The sequence below is a fragment of the Talpa occidentalis genome, unplaced genomic scaffold, assembly GCF_014898055.3.
Source record: "Talpa occidentalis isolate TD23 unplaced genomic scaffold, MPIMG_talOcc4v2.1 talOcc4.3, whole genome shotgun sequence".
In the NCBI taxonomy this organism is placed as follows: Eukaryota; Metazoa; Chordata; class Mammalia; order Eulipotyphla; family Talpidae; genus Talpa; species Talpa occidentalis.
Genome location: NW_023603184.1, coordinates 104,761,725 through 104,779,800, shown reverse-complemented (window position 1 = coordinate 104,779,800; position 18,076 = coordinate 104,761,725). Strand labels below are relative to the sequence as shown.

General features: G+C 36.7%; 1 protein-coding gene across 2 annotated transcripts in view; it reads left to right on the top strand.

Annotated features, from left to right (window-relative positions):
• Positions 1 to 18,076, top strand: part of CHN1 (chimerin 1) — a 154,621-nt gene that overhangs the window by 71,032 nt on the left and 65,513 nt on the right. Inside the window, exon 6 of one of the 2 annotated variants that reach the window (XM_037523572.2) lies at positions 15,422 to 15,710. In XM_037523572.2, coding sequence (XP_037379469.1) covers positions 15,422 to 15,710 — 289 coding nt within the window. Of the gene's footprint in view, positions 1 to 15,421; positions 15,711 to 17,705; positions 17,746 to 18,076 lie in introns of those variants that run through there. The other variant, XM_037523573.2, reaches the window with a different exon arrangement.

The following is an 18,076-nucleotide window of genomic DNA, read 5'->3' as shown; positions in this document are numbered from 1 at the left end:
TTTCGCTGAGCATGATCCCTTCCAGCAACACCCACGTTGCTGCAAATTGCATGTGTTTATCTTTTTTGAATGCTGAGTAATATTTCATGGTGTATATGTACCACATCTTCTTGATCCAGTCATCTATTTTTGGGCATTTGGGTTGTTTCCAAAGCTTAACTATTGTAAATAGTGCTGCTATAAACAGAGGGGTGCAGGTGCTCTTTGCAACTGATGTTTCTGTGTCCTCGGGTAAATACCTAGGAGTGGAATTGCTGGATCATATGGGAGCTCTATGTTTAGTAGGTCAAGAAATCTCCACACAGCTCTCCATGGTGGTTGGACCAGTTTGCACTCCCACCAACAGTGCAGGAGAGTTCCTTTTTCTCCACAACCTCGCCAACATTTGTTGTTGCTAGTTTTTTTAATAAGTGCCATTCTCACTGAGTAAGATGGTATCTCATGGTAGTTTTGATTTTCATTTCCCTGATTACAAGTGATGTTGAACATTGTTTCATATGCCTGTTGGCCATTTGCATTTCCTCTTCAGAGAAGTTTCTTTTTAGCTCTTCTGCCCATTTTTTGACTGGATTATTTTCTTTGTTGTTGCTGAGTCTCATCAGCTCTTTGTAGATTTTTGTGATCAGTTCTTTATCATTAGTGTTGTGTGCAAAAATGTTTTCCCAGTCGGTGGGGTTTCTCTTTGTTTTGGTTATTGTCTCTTTTGCTGTGCAGAAGTTCTTTAATTTGATGTAGCCCCAGCTGTTTATCTTTGCCTTCACTATCACTGCTTTGGGTGATGTGTCTGTAAAGATGTCTTTGATGTGCATATCATATAGTGTTTCGCCTATATTTCCTTCTATGTATTTTATTGTTTCAGGTCTTATGTCTAGTTCTTTAATCCATTTTGAGTTGGTTTTTGTGCATGGTGTTAGGTAGTAGTCAAGCTTTATTCTTTTGCATGTAGCGACCCAGTTTTCCCAGCACCATTTATTGAACAAACTTTCTTTGCTCAATGCATATTCTTTGCTCCTTTATCAAAGATTAGGTGACCATAAATCTGTGAGTTTATTTCTGGATTTTCTATTTGATTCCATTGGTCTGTGTGTCTGTTCTTGTTCCAATACCATGCAGTTTTGATGATTATGGCTTTGTAGTATAGTTTGAAGTCTGGGAGTGTGATGCCTCCATTCCCTTCTTTTTTTCTCAGGAGAGCTGTGGTATAAGTGTTTCCTTTTTGACCACAGATAACAGTTAATAGCATCTCACAGAAAGCTTCAGGACATAATTCTAAGGATATTTATTTGCTAATTGCTAATCAGTGGTTCAAATTTAATCTAAGTAGTCCTTTCTATCCCAGTTCTTGGGGATTATTCTGAATTTCATACTGCTATCAACTACATTGTAGAATCTGATAAGCTTCTCAAAGTTATATTTCTGATCCTTAAACCTTGGTCAAAAAAACATGATTGGTCACACCAGTCAGGTGTTGCAAAGCTCTCTCTGTGAGGGATCCAGTAATAAATAGTTAGGACTATGCTGGTCAGTTGAGAATATTATGTAGGTATGTCATAACTATTTAATGTAAAAATTTTAAAATGTAAAATGTATTTTTAGCTCATTAGCTCTGTGGAAACAGGCAGTGGCCTGGATTTGGCTCATGAGCTGTAAATCCAACCCTTAATGTAGACCAATCTCTGTGTTGCTACTAGATTTTCCAAGTCTTTGACCTTCCTAGAGTTGACATACTTACTGGGTCATGGCCACAGAGACAAGAAGATATTTACAGGATGTTAATGTTTTGATTTTCACTTTGTTCTTGTTCAAATATAATTCCTTTTTATTTTTTATCAGTGATTTTAAAACTTATCTATTCTATTACTCTTTCTAATTTACAAATGTCCCCTCTTGAAGGCACTGTCCTTTCAGTTACCAAAACTTTTCTACCACTAAAAGGAACCCAGTGGTTTAAATGTACATTTAAAAGGAAACGAGGAAGGTAACAGTGTCATGTAGGAGCCTAGGAGACAAAGCCTGTTCCATTTACAGACCTAGAAGCTCAAAGCTCTGGAAATTTCTAGAATTTTCCAAGCAAATACAGTTCTCATCAAAATAACTTAAATTGTGCTCTTGACTTTTACCATATCATTATAGTAGACAAATGAAAGCATATTTTGGGGGTGGTAATATTCAAGTAATGGAAAGTATTTTAGGGATTTCCTGTTTACACATTTCCAACTCTTTTATTTTGTTACCATCATAGAATTCGTAGAGAAGACTAGCTGATGACAGCTGAGGGGAGAAAGTTGTTCATAATATCACTTTTTTAAAATTTTGCATTATGCTCAGTAGGAAAGACCTGATCATATAAAATAAAATCCCTAAATAGGGCCTCCCCAGTGGCGCAGTGTGTTGAGCACAGCGCTGTGAAGCTGTCTGCAGCCTCTGCAGCGCAGGTTTGATTCCCAGCTGGCCAGGGAGATACCCACATGGCGAGGCAGACCTCTCCTGTCTCGTCCGCTGTTCCCTTCAGCAGTGCTTTCGGTCTGTCTGCCTGTCCTGTTTCCCGCTCTGTCTCTGGTGAATCCTCTCACCCTTCTGAGCCTCTGGCCTGTACCCCAGCTCTTGTACAAATAAAAAATAAATCTTTAAAAAAAAATAAAACCCAAATAGCAGAAACAAAAGCAGACTATCTTTGCAGTAAGAAATGAGAATTGAGATTAAGTTTGACTACAAGAAACTGAATAAGAGGTGAGTGTTCTGTGTCCAAAGTCGGTATTTTTCTCCCACACTGAAAAAGTCTAGAAGTATGTTAAGGCTGGTGTGGCCCTCCAAAAGATGAGAGATCTAGTTTAGTTCCATCTTGTTGCTTTCTTGTTTATGGCTTCCAAGTTTATCTCATGGTGGCTGCTGGAGCACCAGACTTTTATATCTATATTCCAGATATTAAGGCCAATGAGGTGAAGGTCCTTACCACTTTCACTTCATGGGTTACTCATTGATTACTCCTTACAACAAGGCAAGGGAAACTAAGAAATACAGTCTTTAGACATATTCACACCTGAAGATCACAGTCTGTTATGGAGGAAGAGGAGAATGGATATTGGGAACTACAGCAGTTTCAGATGGAGAAGCAAAAGACCGATTTCTGTCAGATTTTGCCTTAAAGGCAAGTCATTCATTTTGAGAAATATTAAAAGCTGGTGATTCTTTCCTTTTTTCTTTTCCACTATACACTTTTTATTGATAGTTCCAGAAGAGAATAGATTGTGACCAGTTTAGAGGAACCTATTCTTTCGAAGTTGTCAGGGTTATCTTCATTAACCAGCTTTCAGTACCATTGTAGCTGTTTTTCTGATTTCTATCAGGTCTTCAGGTTCTTTGTTTCCAAAATAAAAGTAAGTGTGTGTGTGTGTGTGTATGTACCATGTGATTGATACATGTATGTATGTGTATGTATGCATTATCACCCCTGATGATTAGTAATATTGCACATCTTTTTATGTTTGTTGGCCATTTGTATATATTCTCTGGGGAACTGTTAAGTCCTTTTACCCATTTTTTTTTCTTAAAGATTTATCTTTATGCATACAAGAACTGGGGTATAGGCCAGAGGTGCGGTGGGTGAGAGGATTCACCAGAGACAGAGTGAGGAGCAGAATAGGCAGATCTACTGAAATACACTGCTGAGGGGAGCAGCAGGCAAGACAGGAGAGGTCTGCTGCACCATGTGGGTTAGCTCCCTGGCTGGGGATTGAACTCAGGCTGCCAATGCCTGGTGATAGCTGAAAAGCACTGAGACTTTAACCCTTGCACACCACCATTTTTTTAATTAAGTTTTTTTAATTTAAATATTTTATGTAATTCTTAATCTTTTTTTATCTTTGTACAATGTATGTATTTTCATTTTGGTTATATTCCCTATACAGTTGCACCTCCTCCCTTATTTTGACTCTAGTCCTTCCTTTCCCTGCCCCTCCCTTCCCCCCTCACCCCCGTAGTATGTCTCTGGTTTATAGTTGCTTGTTGATTTTGATTTTTACTTTGTATTGATTAGTCTTTTTCCTGGTCTCTTATTTAGGTTTTCTAAATTCCTGCTATGAGTGAGACCATCCGGTATTTTTCTTTTTCTTTCTGACTTATTTAGCTGGGCATGATCCCTTCTAGCTCCATCCATGTTGCTGCAAACTGCATGTGTTTGTCTTTTTTGATTGCTGAGTAATATTCCATGGTGTATATGTACCACATCTTCTTGATCCAGTCATCTATTTTGGGGGCATTTAGGTTGTTTCCAAAGCTTAGCTATTGTAAATAGTGCTGCTATAAACATAGGGGTGCAGGTGCCCTTTGGAATTACTGTTTCTGTGTCATTTGGGTAAATACCTAGGAGTGGAATTGTCATAATTAAGTTTTTTAATTGAATTGTGTCAGTTCTTTTTATATTCTGGATATTAATCTTTGCTAATATTTTTACTGTTATTTCCTTTGCTGTGAATAAGTTTTTAGTTCGATATAGTCCTATCTATTTTTGTTTCAGTTACTTGTGCTTTCGGTGTCATAGCCAAGATATCATAGCTCTTTCCGCTCTTTTGAAACTTTTCCCCCTGTTATCTTCTAGGAGTTTAAAGAGTTTCAGGTCTTGGGCCTCCCGGTGGCGCAGTGGTTGAGCGCTGGGTTGCGAAGCTGCCCGCGGCCTCTGCGGTGCCAGTTCGATCCCCGGCTGCTCCCCGGCCACCAGAGGAGGGTCCCACATGGCGCGCAGACCTCTCCTGCCACCCGCTGCTCCCCTCAGCAGTGTACTTCGGTCCTTTTGCCTGCTCTGCTCCCCGCTCTGGCTCTGGTGAATTCTCTCACCCTCCCGCGCTTCTGACTGTACCCAGTGCATGTATAAATAAACAAATATAAAATAAATAAATAAATAAATAAATAAATAAATAAAAATACATGCCTCTTTAAAAAAAAAAAGAGTTTCAGGTCTTACATTTAGGTCTTTAATCCCTTTTAAGTTAATTTCTGTATATGGTGTAAAGGTTAGGGTCCATCTTCATTCTTTGCACATGAATATCCAGTTTTTCCAGTATTATTTATTGAAGAGACTCTTCTTTTCCCCCTGATGTGGCTTTGGCCCCTTTGTCACAGATCTTTTGACTATATATGTGAGGATTTATTTCTCAGCTCTCCATTTTCTTCCATTTGCCTAAATGCCTGTCTTTAAATGCTTTTTGATTTTGTTGGTATTTTCAAAAAATCGTCTCTGAGTTTTACTGATTTTTTTTTGTTCTCTATTTCTGCTATAATTTTCAATGCCCACTTTTTGTTAATTTTGGGTTTAATTCATTCCTATTTTTCTAGTACATTGAGGTGTAAAGTTGAGTTGTTGATTTGAAGTTATTTTAGTGTAGGTGTTTGTCACTATGGACTTTCTTTCCTCTTGGAGAGCTTCGGCTCTGATTCTGCTCTCAATTGTGGTCATTCTTGAAGATACAAATCGACTCTTCTTACGAAGTATTTCAGATTTCTTTTAATGATTCCAGTATATGTTCACTGCCAGGTTTTTAGGCCATTTAAAAATCTATTCATGGGCCTCCCCGGTGGCACAGCAGTTGAGTGCTGGGCTGCGAAGCTGCCTGCAGCCTCTGCAGCGCCAGTTCGATCCCCAGCCGCTGGCGAGGGTCCCACATGGCGCGCAGACCTCTTCTGCTGCGCCCACTGCTCCCCTCAGCAGTGTACCTTGGTCCTTCTGCCTGTTCTGCTCCCCGCTCTGGCTCTGGTGAATTCTGTCACCCTCCCGCGCTTCTGACTGTACCCAATACTTGTATCTATGTATGTATAAATAAATAAATAAATAAATAAATAAATAAATAAATCTTAAAAAACAAAAACAAAAACAGATTCTTTAAAAAAAAAAATCTATTCATGACTCAGTTGCTTTTTTTTTTTTTAAAAAGAGATGACATCTAATGTGCAGTATTATGTTTGAGTTTCTGCTGAATGCATTTACAACTGGTATTGTTGATAATAAGCCACTAATATATTATCTAAAATAGAGTTTCACTTTTTCATTGAGTATACTTAGAAATAAGGTACCAGGGGCCTCCCCAGTGGCGCAGCGGTTGAGCGCTGGGTTGTGAAGCTGCCCGCGGCCTCTGCGGCGCCGGTTCGATCCCCGGCTGCTCCCCGGCCACCAGAGGAGGGTCCCACATGGCGCGCAGACCTCTCCTGCCGCCCGCTGCTCCCCTCAGCAGTGTACTTCGGTCCTTCTGCCTGCTCTGCTCCCCGCTCTGGCTCTGGTGAATTCTCTCACCCTCCCGTGCTTCTGACTGTACCCAGTGCATGTATAAACAAAACAAACAAACAAATAAATAAAACATGCCTCTATTAAAAAAAAAAATAGAAAAAAAAAAAAAAAATAAGGTACCACCACCTATAGTAGTAATTGTTTACGTATCTGTGTTTATGAATGAATTGAGGCCCTCCTTAAGTGTTATTCATCTTGGTTTCCTTGAATCTCATGCAGTCCTTGGCATGTACTAGGCTTATTTAATAAAATTGCACTAGATAATTGTCAGACTTAAAACACTCCCCTTTATACTGTTCTTACATAAATAAGAATTACAGAAAGCATTAAATTCTATTTGTTGCTCTTATCTAAGGATCTCTCAAGTTCATGTGTATTCATGATTCCTGTGCTTTGTTTCTCTAAAAGATGTATAACCTAATTATTGGACTTTTGATGATCTTTTTGGTCCTGTGGTTTTTAAATCAATATGTATGGTCAGTGGTTCAGAATGTGGCTTTCCAGTTAGACATTTCTAGATCCAAACTCAAGTTCCAGCATTTTTTGTATGACATTGTGTAAATCACTTATTTAATCTCCTTAAATTTCAGTTTCTTTGCTTGTAAAATGAGAATACTACTATCTCATGTATATTGGAAAGATTATTTGGAATAAAGTATACATAATATATAGCATATAATGCTCAAAAATAATCAAAAATGTTAAAATGCACATAGATATGTATATATTATAAGCCTTTGCTTATTAGCCATTAAAAGTCAGCAGGTGGCATGCATGGCTATGTTAACAATTTTTTGTCCAACTGAAAATTCATTTTATCTGATACTTATCATCTTCATTAGAGACAGAAGGCTATTTAAGAACAATCCCAGAAGCAAAGTAGCAATTACAAAATGGTTTATTACTTTTCCACTGCCTAAAATCTGGGTATAGTTATATTTAAAATCGTAAATGAAATTTAGTATTTAATATAAAATGGCTGTGGGTAGCACAAGTTATTAAATGGGTTTACTACATTAACAAGGTTTTTCATTTATTTACTCCCAGTTGTCAATATGAAAAGAAAGTAGTTTTGTCTTAGATCATCACACTAAGAGCCTTATACTTTGTTATTTACTGAGCTATATAATATATCATGCTAATTATTCTTTTTTAATTATGCCTAACAAAACTCTAGGAATCTACTTATATTTTGGCAGTTCTTTGCTACTCACATTTATTTTTATTCTATTTAGCTGCCCAGCTTAGGGGGAAAGTACTAATGAAGCCTTTGCTAATTTTCTTCAATACTTTCTTACTTAGGACCTAATATGTTCCAAGCACTGTGCCAGCTTCTGGTGTTTTAAAAGTAAATCTTGTCACTGATTCTTCAAGACTGAGGGCTAATAGTGAACCATTAATAATAGTGAACCATTAACAATTCGGACAGAGATGTGATAGGATCTTTTGGAATAAACACTGGTGACTGTAGGCTGAATGGGTGGAATTTGCAGATTCCGAAAGATCAATTAACAACTAAAAATTGAAGTGTGAAGGGAGAGTGAAGAATCAGATCAAATATTATGAAAATTTTAACAGGGCTGAATTTGGGTTGCGGTTCTATTTAAGGATGTTGGAGAAGGATTGGTTTTCTGAAGGGGGGAAAAGAAATGAGAGGATTGATAAGTTTGTTTGGGAACCTGTTGATTTGGCAGTGGGTAGAGATGAACTGAGAATAATATACATGAATTTATGTTGGGTTATAAGGCCTACCAAGGAGAGACTGTAAATCAGTCCTTACTATTGGAGAAAAAAAGAACTGTTTTGTTAAAAATAGTGGATTGGAGTTTTACAATTTTCTTTTGTTATTGGATTTTGGATTTGAATTTAGTAGCCTGCCAATTTTACTGCCGAGAAACTTGACCCTCTTAGTTTATGCATATATAGGTGAGGAGATTGGATTAGACTGGTGTTTCTCAAAACTGTAAACCACTTGGGAATCACCTCTGAATCTTGTTAAGAATGCAGATTCTGAATCTGATAATCTAGGGTGGGGTCAAACAGCCTGGATTTCCAACAAAGGATTAGATAATCACAAAGGTCTCCTTTTATAGCTTCTGAGTTTCATCCATGTTGTTACATGTATCTATTTTCTTTGCTGTATAGTTATTATATTGGTCATGGTTCTCCAGAGAAACAATCAATAGGATGTCTGTATACAGATATAGAAAGAAATTTATTACCAGAGTTTGTTCACATGATTATGGAGGCTGGGAACAAGTCCAGATCTCCAGTGTGAATTCGTGGCAATTGCAAGACCAATGTGGGCTGGTGGTACACGTGGTCCAAAGGAAATTGGTTGGAGAATTCCCTCTTGGCTCAGTGAGGCTAGTTTTTGTTCTGTCAGTCCTTCAGTTGATTAGATGAGACTTACCAATTATAAACTACAATCTGCTTTGCTCAAATTTAAGTGGTTTAAATGTAATTCATTTGACAATACCCTCTAAATTGACATGTAAAATTAACCCACAGTATATGTAACACAGCTTTTCAATTTTACTAGAAATTTATGTGATTTCTAGGATTAGGCATTTTGAATTTTGCTGCTACTGCTGTTATATGTATGTGTTGCCTAGTGTATAATCACCTTGTCTGAGATATTACCCAGGAATAGGATTGCTGTGTCTTAGAGTATGCATATATTCAACTTTATTAGATAATCTAAAGCCCCTCTGTTAAACAGCATGTCAGCTGCTTGTTATATTAGCCACTGTATATCCTTACTGGTGCTTGATATTGTGAGCCTTGTTAAATTTTGTTAATCTGACTTAAATTGCATTTACTAGATACGCTTTGAGCACCTTTTCATGTGTGCCCAATTGGCATAGGTCTGTTTTTTTCCGTTGTGTAAACTTGTACCCATTAGTTGTGATAAATTTTCTTGAATTATCTCCTTGATTTCTTCCCCTTCCATTTTCTCTTTATAAAGCTGCTATTATTTAGATGTTGGAGTTCCTGAATTGATTCTCTTATGTTTTTCTCTCCTGTTTTCCATCTTTTCATATAGTAGCTCTTTTTGAAATTTTTCACTTCATTTTTGTTAAGATTTACATTTTTCTCATTCTTCTCTGTATTCTATATTTATTCCTTTATTTACAGTATCTTAATGTTTCTTGCTAAATTCTATTCAAGAACAAAATAGTAAACATTCTACTTTTGCATATCGATAATTAAAAAACTTATTTTCATTTCCTTGCATGATTTATGTTTTCCAACTTGCTCTGATTCTCTTTGTCTTATCCATTTTTGTCCTTCATGAGGAGATTTTCCTCAGATGTCAAGTGGTGCTTGGCTAACTGCTCGTATTTAGTTTATTTGGCACCAGCAAGCTATTTGGAAGTTCTGAGAGCTTGTGAGAAACCTGACTTATTTTAGGGGGATAGCTCTATTCTTAGGTCTTTTCTGTTGGACTGATCAGATTTCCAAGAGATGAATCTTCCAATCTCCGAGGAAGAAAGATAAAGCCTTCTGAGAACCTAGTAGCAAAGACTACCTGGTCTCAACTTACAAAGGTCTCCATTTTCAGTATTTGAAACTTCCACATAGTTTTCAGGATGTGCCTTGGCCTTCAACTCTGTCTGGTGTTACTAAGTTCAAAATCTCCTTCTTTTACCCTATCTAGGACACCGAACTTAAGTCTTCCACCAAAGTGGGGCAGGGGACCAGAAGCGGGGGATAGATACCTGTTTCTTAAACAGATCTTCAGCTAAATCCTTCCCTGTCTATTCCACCCTCCTGGTGCACCGTTGGAGGTTTAGTTAGACAAATTGGCTTGCTTCTTTCCTGATGATGATTTATTCTGCCAAGGGAATATCATTATGAGTTCATATATTTTAATATCTTTGCCCCATTTTGTCATCCAAAATTATATGGCATGATAGACAAAGCTTAACAAAGTTTTAGACAGAAAATATTTTTAAATAGTGCGTATCTGTGTTCTCTCTTCATTAGTCTTCTTAATCCATCTAACTTCATTCTTAGTATTTAATAAATGTCTCATCATATTCTTGTCTTTGTTTTAACCTTTCCAAGGGTATGTTTATTATTAGATGAATTGATGAGCTAATTGTATTTCACCATTAGATTAATTTCTTTCCCTCTGGTAAGCAATACATAAATATGTATTTATGAAGAATAAAGTAGTTTTTGTGTGTTGGTTTCTGGAAATAGTTCTGATATTTTGTTGTTGACTTAGAAAATGTGTTGTATATGTTTTGTTTTCTGTTTGCTAATAGAAAACATCTGTTAACTTGGGGCTTGAAGGGATACTCCCAAATACTTTAGCTTCAAACTAATTCTTAGTTTTAGAAAAAATAAAGTAACATCCCAAAAGTTCTTGTGTGTGTACATACCTATAGATATTCCTTACTTTGTACCTCTAGACTGATTTTTTAAAAATAATTTACTTGCTAAAAAAATGGGGTAATATTAAGGGTTTTGTTCAGTTTTTATTTTTTATTTATTTTTAAAGATTTATTTATGCATACAAGAACTGGGGTAAAGGCCAGAGGTGTAGGGGGTGAGAGGATTCACCAGACACAGAGTGGGGAACAGAACAGGCAGATTGATCGAAATACACTGCTGAGGGGAGCAGCGGGCGAGACAGGAGAGGTCTGCTGCACCATGTAGGGAGCTCCCTGGCTGGCTGGGGATCGAACTCTTGCTGCAGTGGCTGCAGATAGCTTCAAAGGTTGCGTCTTAACCCCTTGCGCCCCCAGGGAGGTGCTTGTTCACTTTTTAAATCTAGATGTTAGAATTACATATTTTGAAAGTCATTTTAATACAACTGGGCACAACATTAAACAGCTTTTTAAAATATGTAAACCCAAACCTGGAATCACTGAAAGAAAAGACATTTCTAGAAAGTAGTATTTATGTACAAAAGTAGCAGTTCAAAGCAGATAACTCTAGTCTTTCTGTTTGTTAACTACAGTCCCATATTGAAGAAAATTAATTACCATCTTATTCAATTCTATTAGGTGAGAACTGTGCCTATACAGTTTCAAATGTGTTCACCAAAGAAAGAGCAGGTATTAAGAAGTATGGGCGGGGGCAGATAACGAATATAGAAAAGACGAAAAGAAAAATTTCCTATAAAAATGGAAGGAAAACAGTTTCATTTTAACAGTTTTTATAAATCGGTTCTCTGAAGTTTAGAGTTCAATAGTTGTCATTTAACTTCACTTAATATTCCCTGCTTTCATTCTGAGTATATTTGCTGACTTTTCTTCTTTGAATCCAGAGACCCAACTCTAAGGGCACAATGGAAAGACTCCCCTGGCTCCTTTCCTCCTTTCTTTGTCCCTGTTGTCGTCTCGCTCTTTTCCAACAAGTAGTGTAAGTGTAGGGACAGCCAGATGTTCCCAGACAGGAGTTATCGGTTATTCATTCATCCCCCTTTGTGTGCATATTTACTATCTTTTCATTTTTACTTTGTTTGATAACTCATCTATCAGTCTCTGCAGGCAGAGAAGGAAAAAGGGAACTACCATTCTTTGTAGTTTAACCTAAATGCTAAGCTACTTAGTTTAACTTAAATGTTCTTATATAATCCTCAGGACTGTGTGGGTAGGGTGATGTCATTCTTTTTTTTTTTTTTTTAATTTTTTGCACTTACGATTTTTTTTTTTTAAGATTTATTTATTTATACAAGAACTGGGGTACAGCCAGAGGCATGGGAGGGTGAGAGAATTCACCAGAGACAGAGCAGGGAGCAGAACGGGCAGAAAGACCAAAGATACTGCTGAGGGGAGCAGCGGGCAAGGCAGGAGAGGTCTGCCACGCCATGTGGGTTTCTCCCTGGCTGGCCGGGAATGGAACCCGCACTGCAGAGGCTGCGGACAGCTCCACAGCACGGCGCTCAATCCATCGCACCACTAGGGAGGCCCAGGGGTGATGTCATTCTTACTAGAATCAGAATCTGAAGAATTATTTTCCCCAAATCACTCAGCTAAGAAGTGGCAGATCCAGGATTTAAATGTAATCTGTCTAATGCCAAAGCCTAAGGGGGTTTGATAAATGCATGGAGCTCTCACTTACCCACCCCTAGCCAACCCCTATTTCAATACTGAAGGGTGCTCTTATAGTTGGACAGGAACAGAAACACTGAGATGTTATGTAAGCTTGAATGTGTGCTCTGAGTTCTTACTAAGCAGTGACTTTCTTGGTTTTCATAATATGAGGGACATATTAGATTCACTTGGTTTCATGAATCAGTATACAGAAATGTAACTTTTCCATGAAAGAGCAAGGTTATACACATTTTTATAATTTTTTTGTTTAGAAATCAATCTATAAAGATGAACTTTAGAAATTCAGCATTTCGTTTTCTTCTTTTTTGACTTGTTTTTATGTTTCTCTATTTCCCATTCAGGTTACTAAGGAAACAGGAACCTTATTATGAACAACCTAATATGAAAATTTCTGGGTGTCTTGCTAAATGTTTGTTGAATAAGTGACAGCCTGTGAACAGTAAACTTTTATAGGGATGGGTTCTTTCTTTGCCCTTAGCACTGGCATCTCCCCTTTTGTGGCTCTTCTTTGGTAGAATTGAGGCATCCATGGTGCTGCAGTTAACAACAGAATAGAGGCATTCCCTACTAGTTCAAAGATTTTCTTTTGTCACGACTTTCAGGTCAAGATAGGGAAGAAGTCTCTGTTGGTCTGGACTGTGATATTATTCTTGATGTAACTTCCAAGGTAAAAGAGAGGGTACTTCAGAGAAGGCAAAGAAATCATTATTTCCTTTAGTAAAATTATTATAGATTTTCTTTCAAAACTTAATTGTTATTCTAAAATGGTTATGCAATTCATTTTCTTGATTTCAGAGGTTAAGTTTTTATCAACCCATAATATAACATGGGTTATTTTAGTTAGCTGAAGCTCCTTTAAGACTGGATGTTGGATTGAACTGGAAGTCTAGTGCAAACTGAGAAGGAATGGGACTCATACATAGGGTCTCCAGAAGTCACTGAGTTGAAAAAGAGAAAAGAACAGACTTATTCTCTTTTGCCCAATAACCTAGAGGTAACCAGGAAATCCTCTCTCTAGGTGGATTAGAAATAATACCATAACACCATTGTAAATGTGTCACAAGTCTAGCTAAAGACTTACACTTTTTTTTTCTTTTTTCTTTTTGAGGAGGTTCCTTTGGTTTACAACATTGTATATAACTTGTGGTATAGGGTCACGCCTCTTGAGACATATGTTACCACACCACACCCATCACCAAGACACCCAGAGTCCTCCTCCATAGTCCATTATGCTCCCTCCCTGTTTTCGTCTCCCCACCTCCCTCTCTGTAATTTCAATTCTGCAGTCAGATTTCTAGGATTTTTCGTTCCTTCATGCTAACCACCCAACCCAAATGAAGTCATATTTCCTTCAAGTCCTGTACTCCCCATACTTCACATATCTCAGAAGATAATTGAATGATAGGTGACTGACACCATTGCTTGGATAGTCTTAATGTGTCATTGTATAAATGCCCATTATAAAACCATAAACCTTAGCAGGACTAAAATGGTCTAATCTCTCATTGAAATGCCTTAATGTTAAACAATGCTATGAGTGTTTTTTGTTGTAAGAGTATTATAAAAGTTGTAAAGTGACTTTCCATGTTTTTTCTCAACAACAAACAATGTATGTCAGTAAAGAGGAAATAAGTGGAAAAAGGCTTTTATATTTAACTTCATGGAGAAATTTTACCTTCCAATTGTTTAGACTTACAATGAAAATTTACTTGGGAGAAATATATCTTTAACATTAGAGAAAACTTGAGATTAGGAAAATGGAATGATATGGGTCATTAGATTTGAGTATAAATCAAAATGCAGTTATTTTTACAGGAAAAAAAAATTTTAGAAGAACCAGCATGAATAGAACTAAGGGTTCTAGATTAAATATTACAATTTAATTTGAACTGTTGAAACAGAACTTGCCTGAGGCCATTATATAAAAAAATTTGTTTCCTTTTTTAAAGACATAAATGAAATGTTAAGGTACTTCTAACAAGTCTTATCCTTCTGGAATATAATGTATACTAAGGTAATGTTGTATACTAAAGTAATAGTGTTGCATAAGTTTATAGTTCTATTGAAACACTTTACTTAAGCAGATATTTTAATTCATCTCTGTATTTTTAGCAATAAATTTAAATATATCCATTCTGATTAGTTTTAAACAAATCTTCAAAGACCTTGATACTGGCAGCCATTAGTGCTTTCAGCGTCAGCTTTCATTAAAGTTAGTGCACTTTTTTGCCTTTGTCTTCTTCCAAGGACGCTAATGCTAGTCATGACAACTTAGAGCCATTTCTGAGGTTTGCTGCAGAAAGCAAAATATTGAAAGCATCATAAAAGTAAGCCATTCTTCTCCAATCTGTGTCACAAAAACATGACCAAAAATGAAGGACAGAATTTCTAGAGTCAGATAGTTTATGACTTACATGCCATGCATATAGTATGAGCATTACTTGCTCAGACTCAATAAGCTGACACAGAGAATGGCTATGTGAGGGGAAAGAGCATGTCCTTGCCCCATGCCTGAAAGTAGCAAAGTGTGTTCTGTGCCATCCTGCCATTCTGTGTAACTTGGGGTCTAATATCAACTCTAGTTTAAGTGATTGCTGGCCTATATTCTGGTAATCCCTAAATGGAGCTTTCCCATTAAAGGGCATGAATTCTGGGGTCTAAGGTACAGTGAGTATTTTTATTGATCAACCTGAAGAGGACATGTTAACATAGAAATTTCATTTATTATGGAGTTTGCCAATTGAATATAGAATGTGTTATAAAGGATATGAGATTTATTTCTCCATGTTTTTCCTACAGGCATAACAAAATGGCCAAAAAAGATAAATTAAAATAGAGCTTTCCTTCTAGAGTAGGTTTGATTTGGTCTAGTTTTCCCTAGTTGTTGTAAATTCAATCTTTGTATTCAAAAGTTTAACTTTCTATATTCCAGACAACTCAACAGAGATTAGCCACAGTTTATTTAAACAAAGAAGACACACACAAACAAAGCAATAGTTTTTTGTTTCTTTTTTTCAGAAAGAGTTCACTTGCTTACTTTGTTAAAAACATCTTTCCCATTTCATTGAGGCAGATTTGGAAGTCAAACCAGAAACTTCAGGCTCTACTACGATGGCAAGCACTTTGTTGGGGAGAAGCGCTTTGAGTCCATCCACGATCTGGTGACTGATGGATTGATTACTCTCTATATTGAAACCAAGGCAGCAGAATACATTGCCAAGATGACGATAAACCCAATTTATGAGCACATAGGATACACAACCTTAAACAGAGAGCCAGCATACCAAAAACATATGCCAGTCCTGAAAGAGACACATGATGAGAGAGATTCGACAGGCCAGGATGGGGTGTCAGAGAAAAGGGTAAGCTACCATGAAACCACACTTTATCTTCTTCTGTTTGGGGTTCTAATAAGTAAGCCATTGTTGCCAGAAGAGATTGACTTTCACAGTGCTTTGAAAAGATATGCATTTTCCCATAATGTCTAGTTTCTGTGGTGCTGAGCTTTGCCTATGTCTAATTTTTGTTTAGTTAATATGTCAAGTATATGATATTTTTGCTCCTGATTATTTCCTATTTTATTAGTTTCAGTTTTAGACAATATTGGGGGCAGGGTGGTGGAAATGGACCTTTGTAAAAAAGTTAAGGTGTTTTGGTCAGAAGAAACATATGGTCAAGGAGAGGGAGCTGTGCTACATAAGAAATTGAGAGGGTTGCATTATTTATCACAATTACTTTTTTCGTTTTCCTTAAAGATACTCACTGGACAAGTACTGCTTTAGCAAAATGATATATACCCTTATTTTTAAAGTATACGTGATTAAATTCAGTCTATCACTAACAATTGCATCATTTTGAGAGTCAGTTTGTCTGTGATAACTGAAGGATTTATCTCCCTTATAAATTCTTAGGAGTCATTGAATCAGGAAGTATTACTTTTCCTCAATTATGAAAGACAATTTTAGATTTTCATTTTCATATTTTAATCATAACGTATTTGCAGTTAACATCAGAAATTTAAATTTCTTCACATTAAGGTTATTTTACTTTGAAAGGTGTCCCTAGCCACCCCCAAGAAAAAGAGAATTTCCTGATGTTTTAGATGTGTCGGGTTTAGTTGGGGGATTTTAGGTATCCTGTTGTGTGAGTTCATTCTTACATATTCAAGACTTTATAGTTTTTATATTGAAGAAATGTAGTTTTGTGTAATGGTTTGAGTTTGATTCTGTGACCAAAGAAATTTATGTGCAAATTCTACCATTTCACCAGTTAAGTGAACTTTAGCAAGTTACTTAATTTCTTTGATGTTTTTATTTTTTTAATTGTAAAAAAGATCAAGTTGTAAGGATCGAATGAATGAGATAGTATGTGTAAAATAAGCAAATAGTGCTGGCATATAGTAAACACTCAAGACAAGTTTGGTGGCAGTGTTGTTATAAAGCCATATCACCTCAGGGCAGCATCTAAAGTACTTCTAGCTATCTTAGATACTAAAGTACAGAATGGAAATTCAAAATGTTCATTGTCAAGTCCAGACTTTAGGCTCTGTCAGATCTTACTTAAAATGGCATTTTGTGGCTACAGAGAAACCCATATTTTAAATTACAGACTGTAGAAAATGGTTTTTCATATACTCATATTTGTTAGTGACCACAAATTGCTTTTGGAAGTAACTAGAATTTAAAATCCTAAATACATACCATATTTTTCTATTGGTTCTTTTCATTCTCTGATGTCGTTTTCTTAGTTTTGGTAATTTTCCATTCATGCTATTTCAATAATGCTTGAATTTAAATATCTAATGCCAGTACTACATTTTATGAAGCTGTGCTAGAATATTCTAAGGCAATATTTATGAAACATTAACAATTGTACTAATGAGCCCTTCAGAATTAATCAGCCTAGTGATAACCTTTGTTAATGTGTCCTGTATATACTTTTCTACATCAAGAGACTTGAACTAAACTTAGCTTTTTAACATTGGACTAATTATCTAACTTCACAGGGCCATGATTGTCTCTTTTACAAAGTTAAAATAATTTCACAGAGTCAGGAGACTGAGGACCCATTTAGCTCTAGGATCCCTGATTCTGCATGTATTTGGACAGCTTCCTGTGTTACATTACCTGGGTTGTCTTGTGCTGGTGGCCAGTGATAGACTGCTTTGTAGAGTGAAAAGCTGGCCCTGGAAAATACCTGTTTCCAGCAGTACACAACTCAAAATATTTAAAAAATTACCCGTGGCTTTAAACTGCATGCATCTTAAATCTAGTTGGCTTAAAATCTATTCACTCAAAAATAGATTTATTTTATTTACAGGTGTCATCCAACAGGACAGGGACGATGACCTGTTCAACAGCTTGAAACATTGATTCCCTGTCACAGTGGATGACATTTGTAAGTAAAGACAATCATGTTTAATTGACTTAAGATAACCATTGATATAGGTGTAGTTTAAGAAATAGCTTGTTGGGTCCTGAATAGCAAAAGCCCCTCTTGTCCATGGCTCCTTCTCAGAAGCAGAAAATACTAGTTTTGAAACAGAAGTTGGTGTGCTGTTGTGGGAATGATACTAGTGTTGCAGTTAAGAACCAGTTTCTGGTTCTACAGAAATTGATTTTTGTGTGTCATTTTGGGTAGTTTGCTTCATGTCCCTGAGACACTGGGTTCCTTTAACAGAAAGGCTTTGTATTAGGTCATCTCCCTGATATGGCTTTCCCTGTGGTCT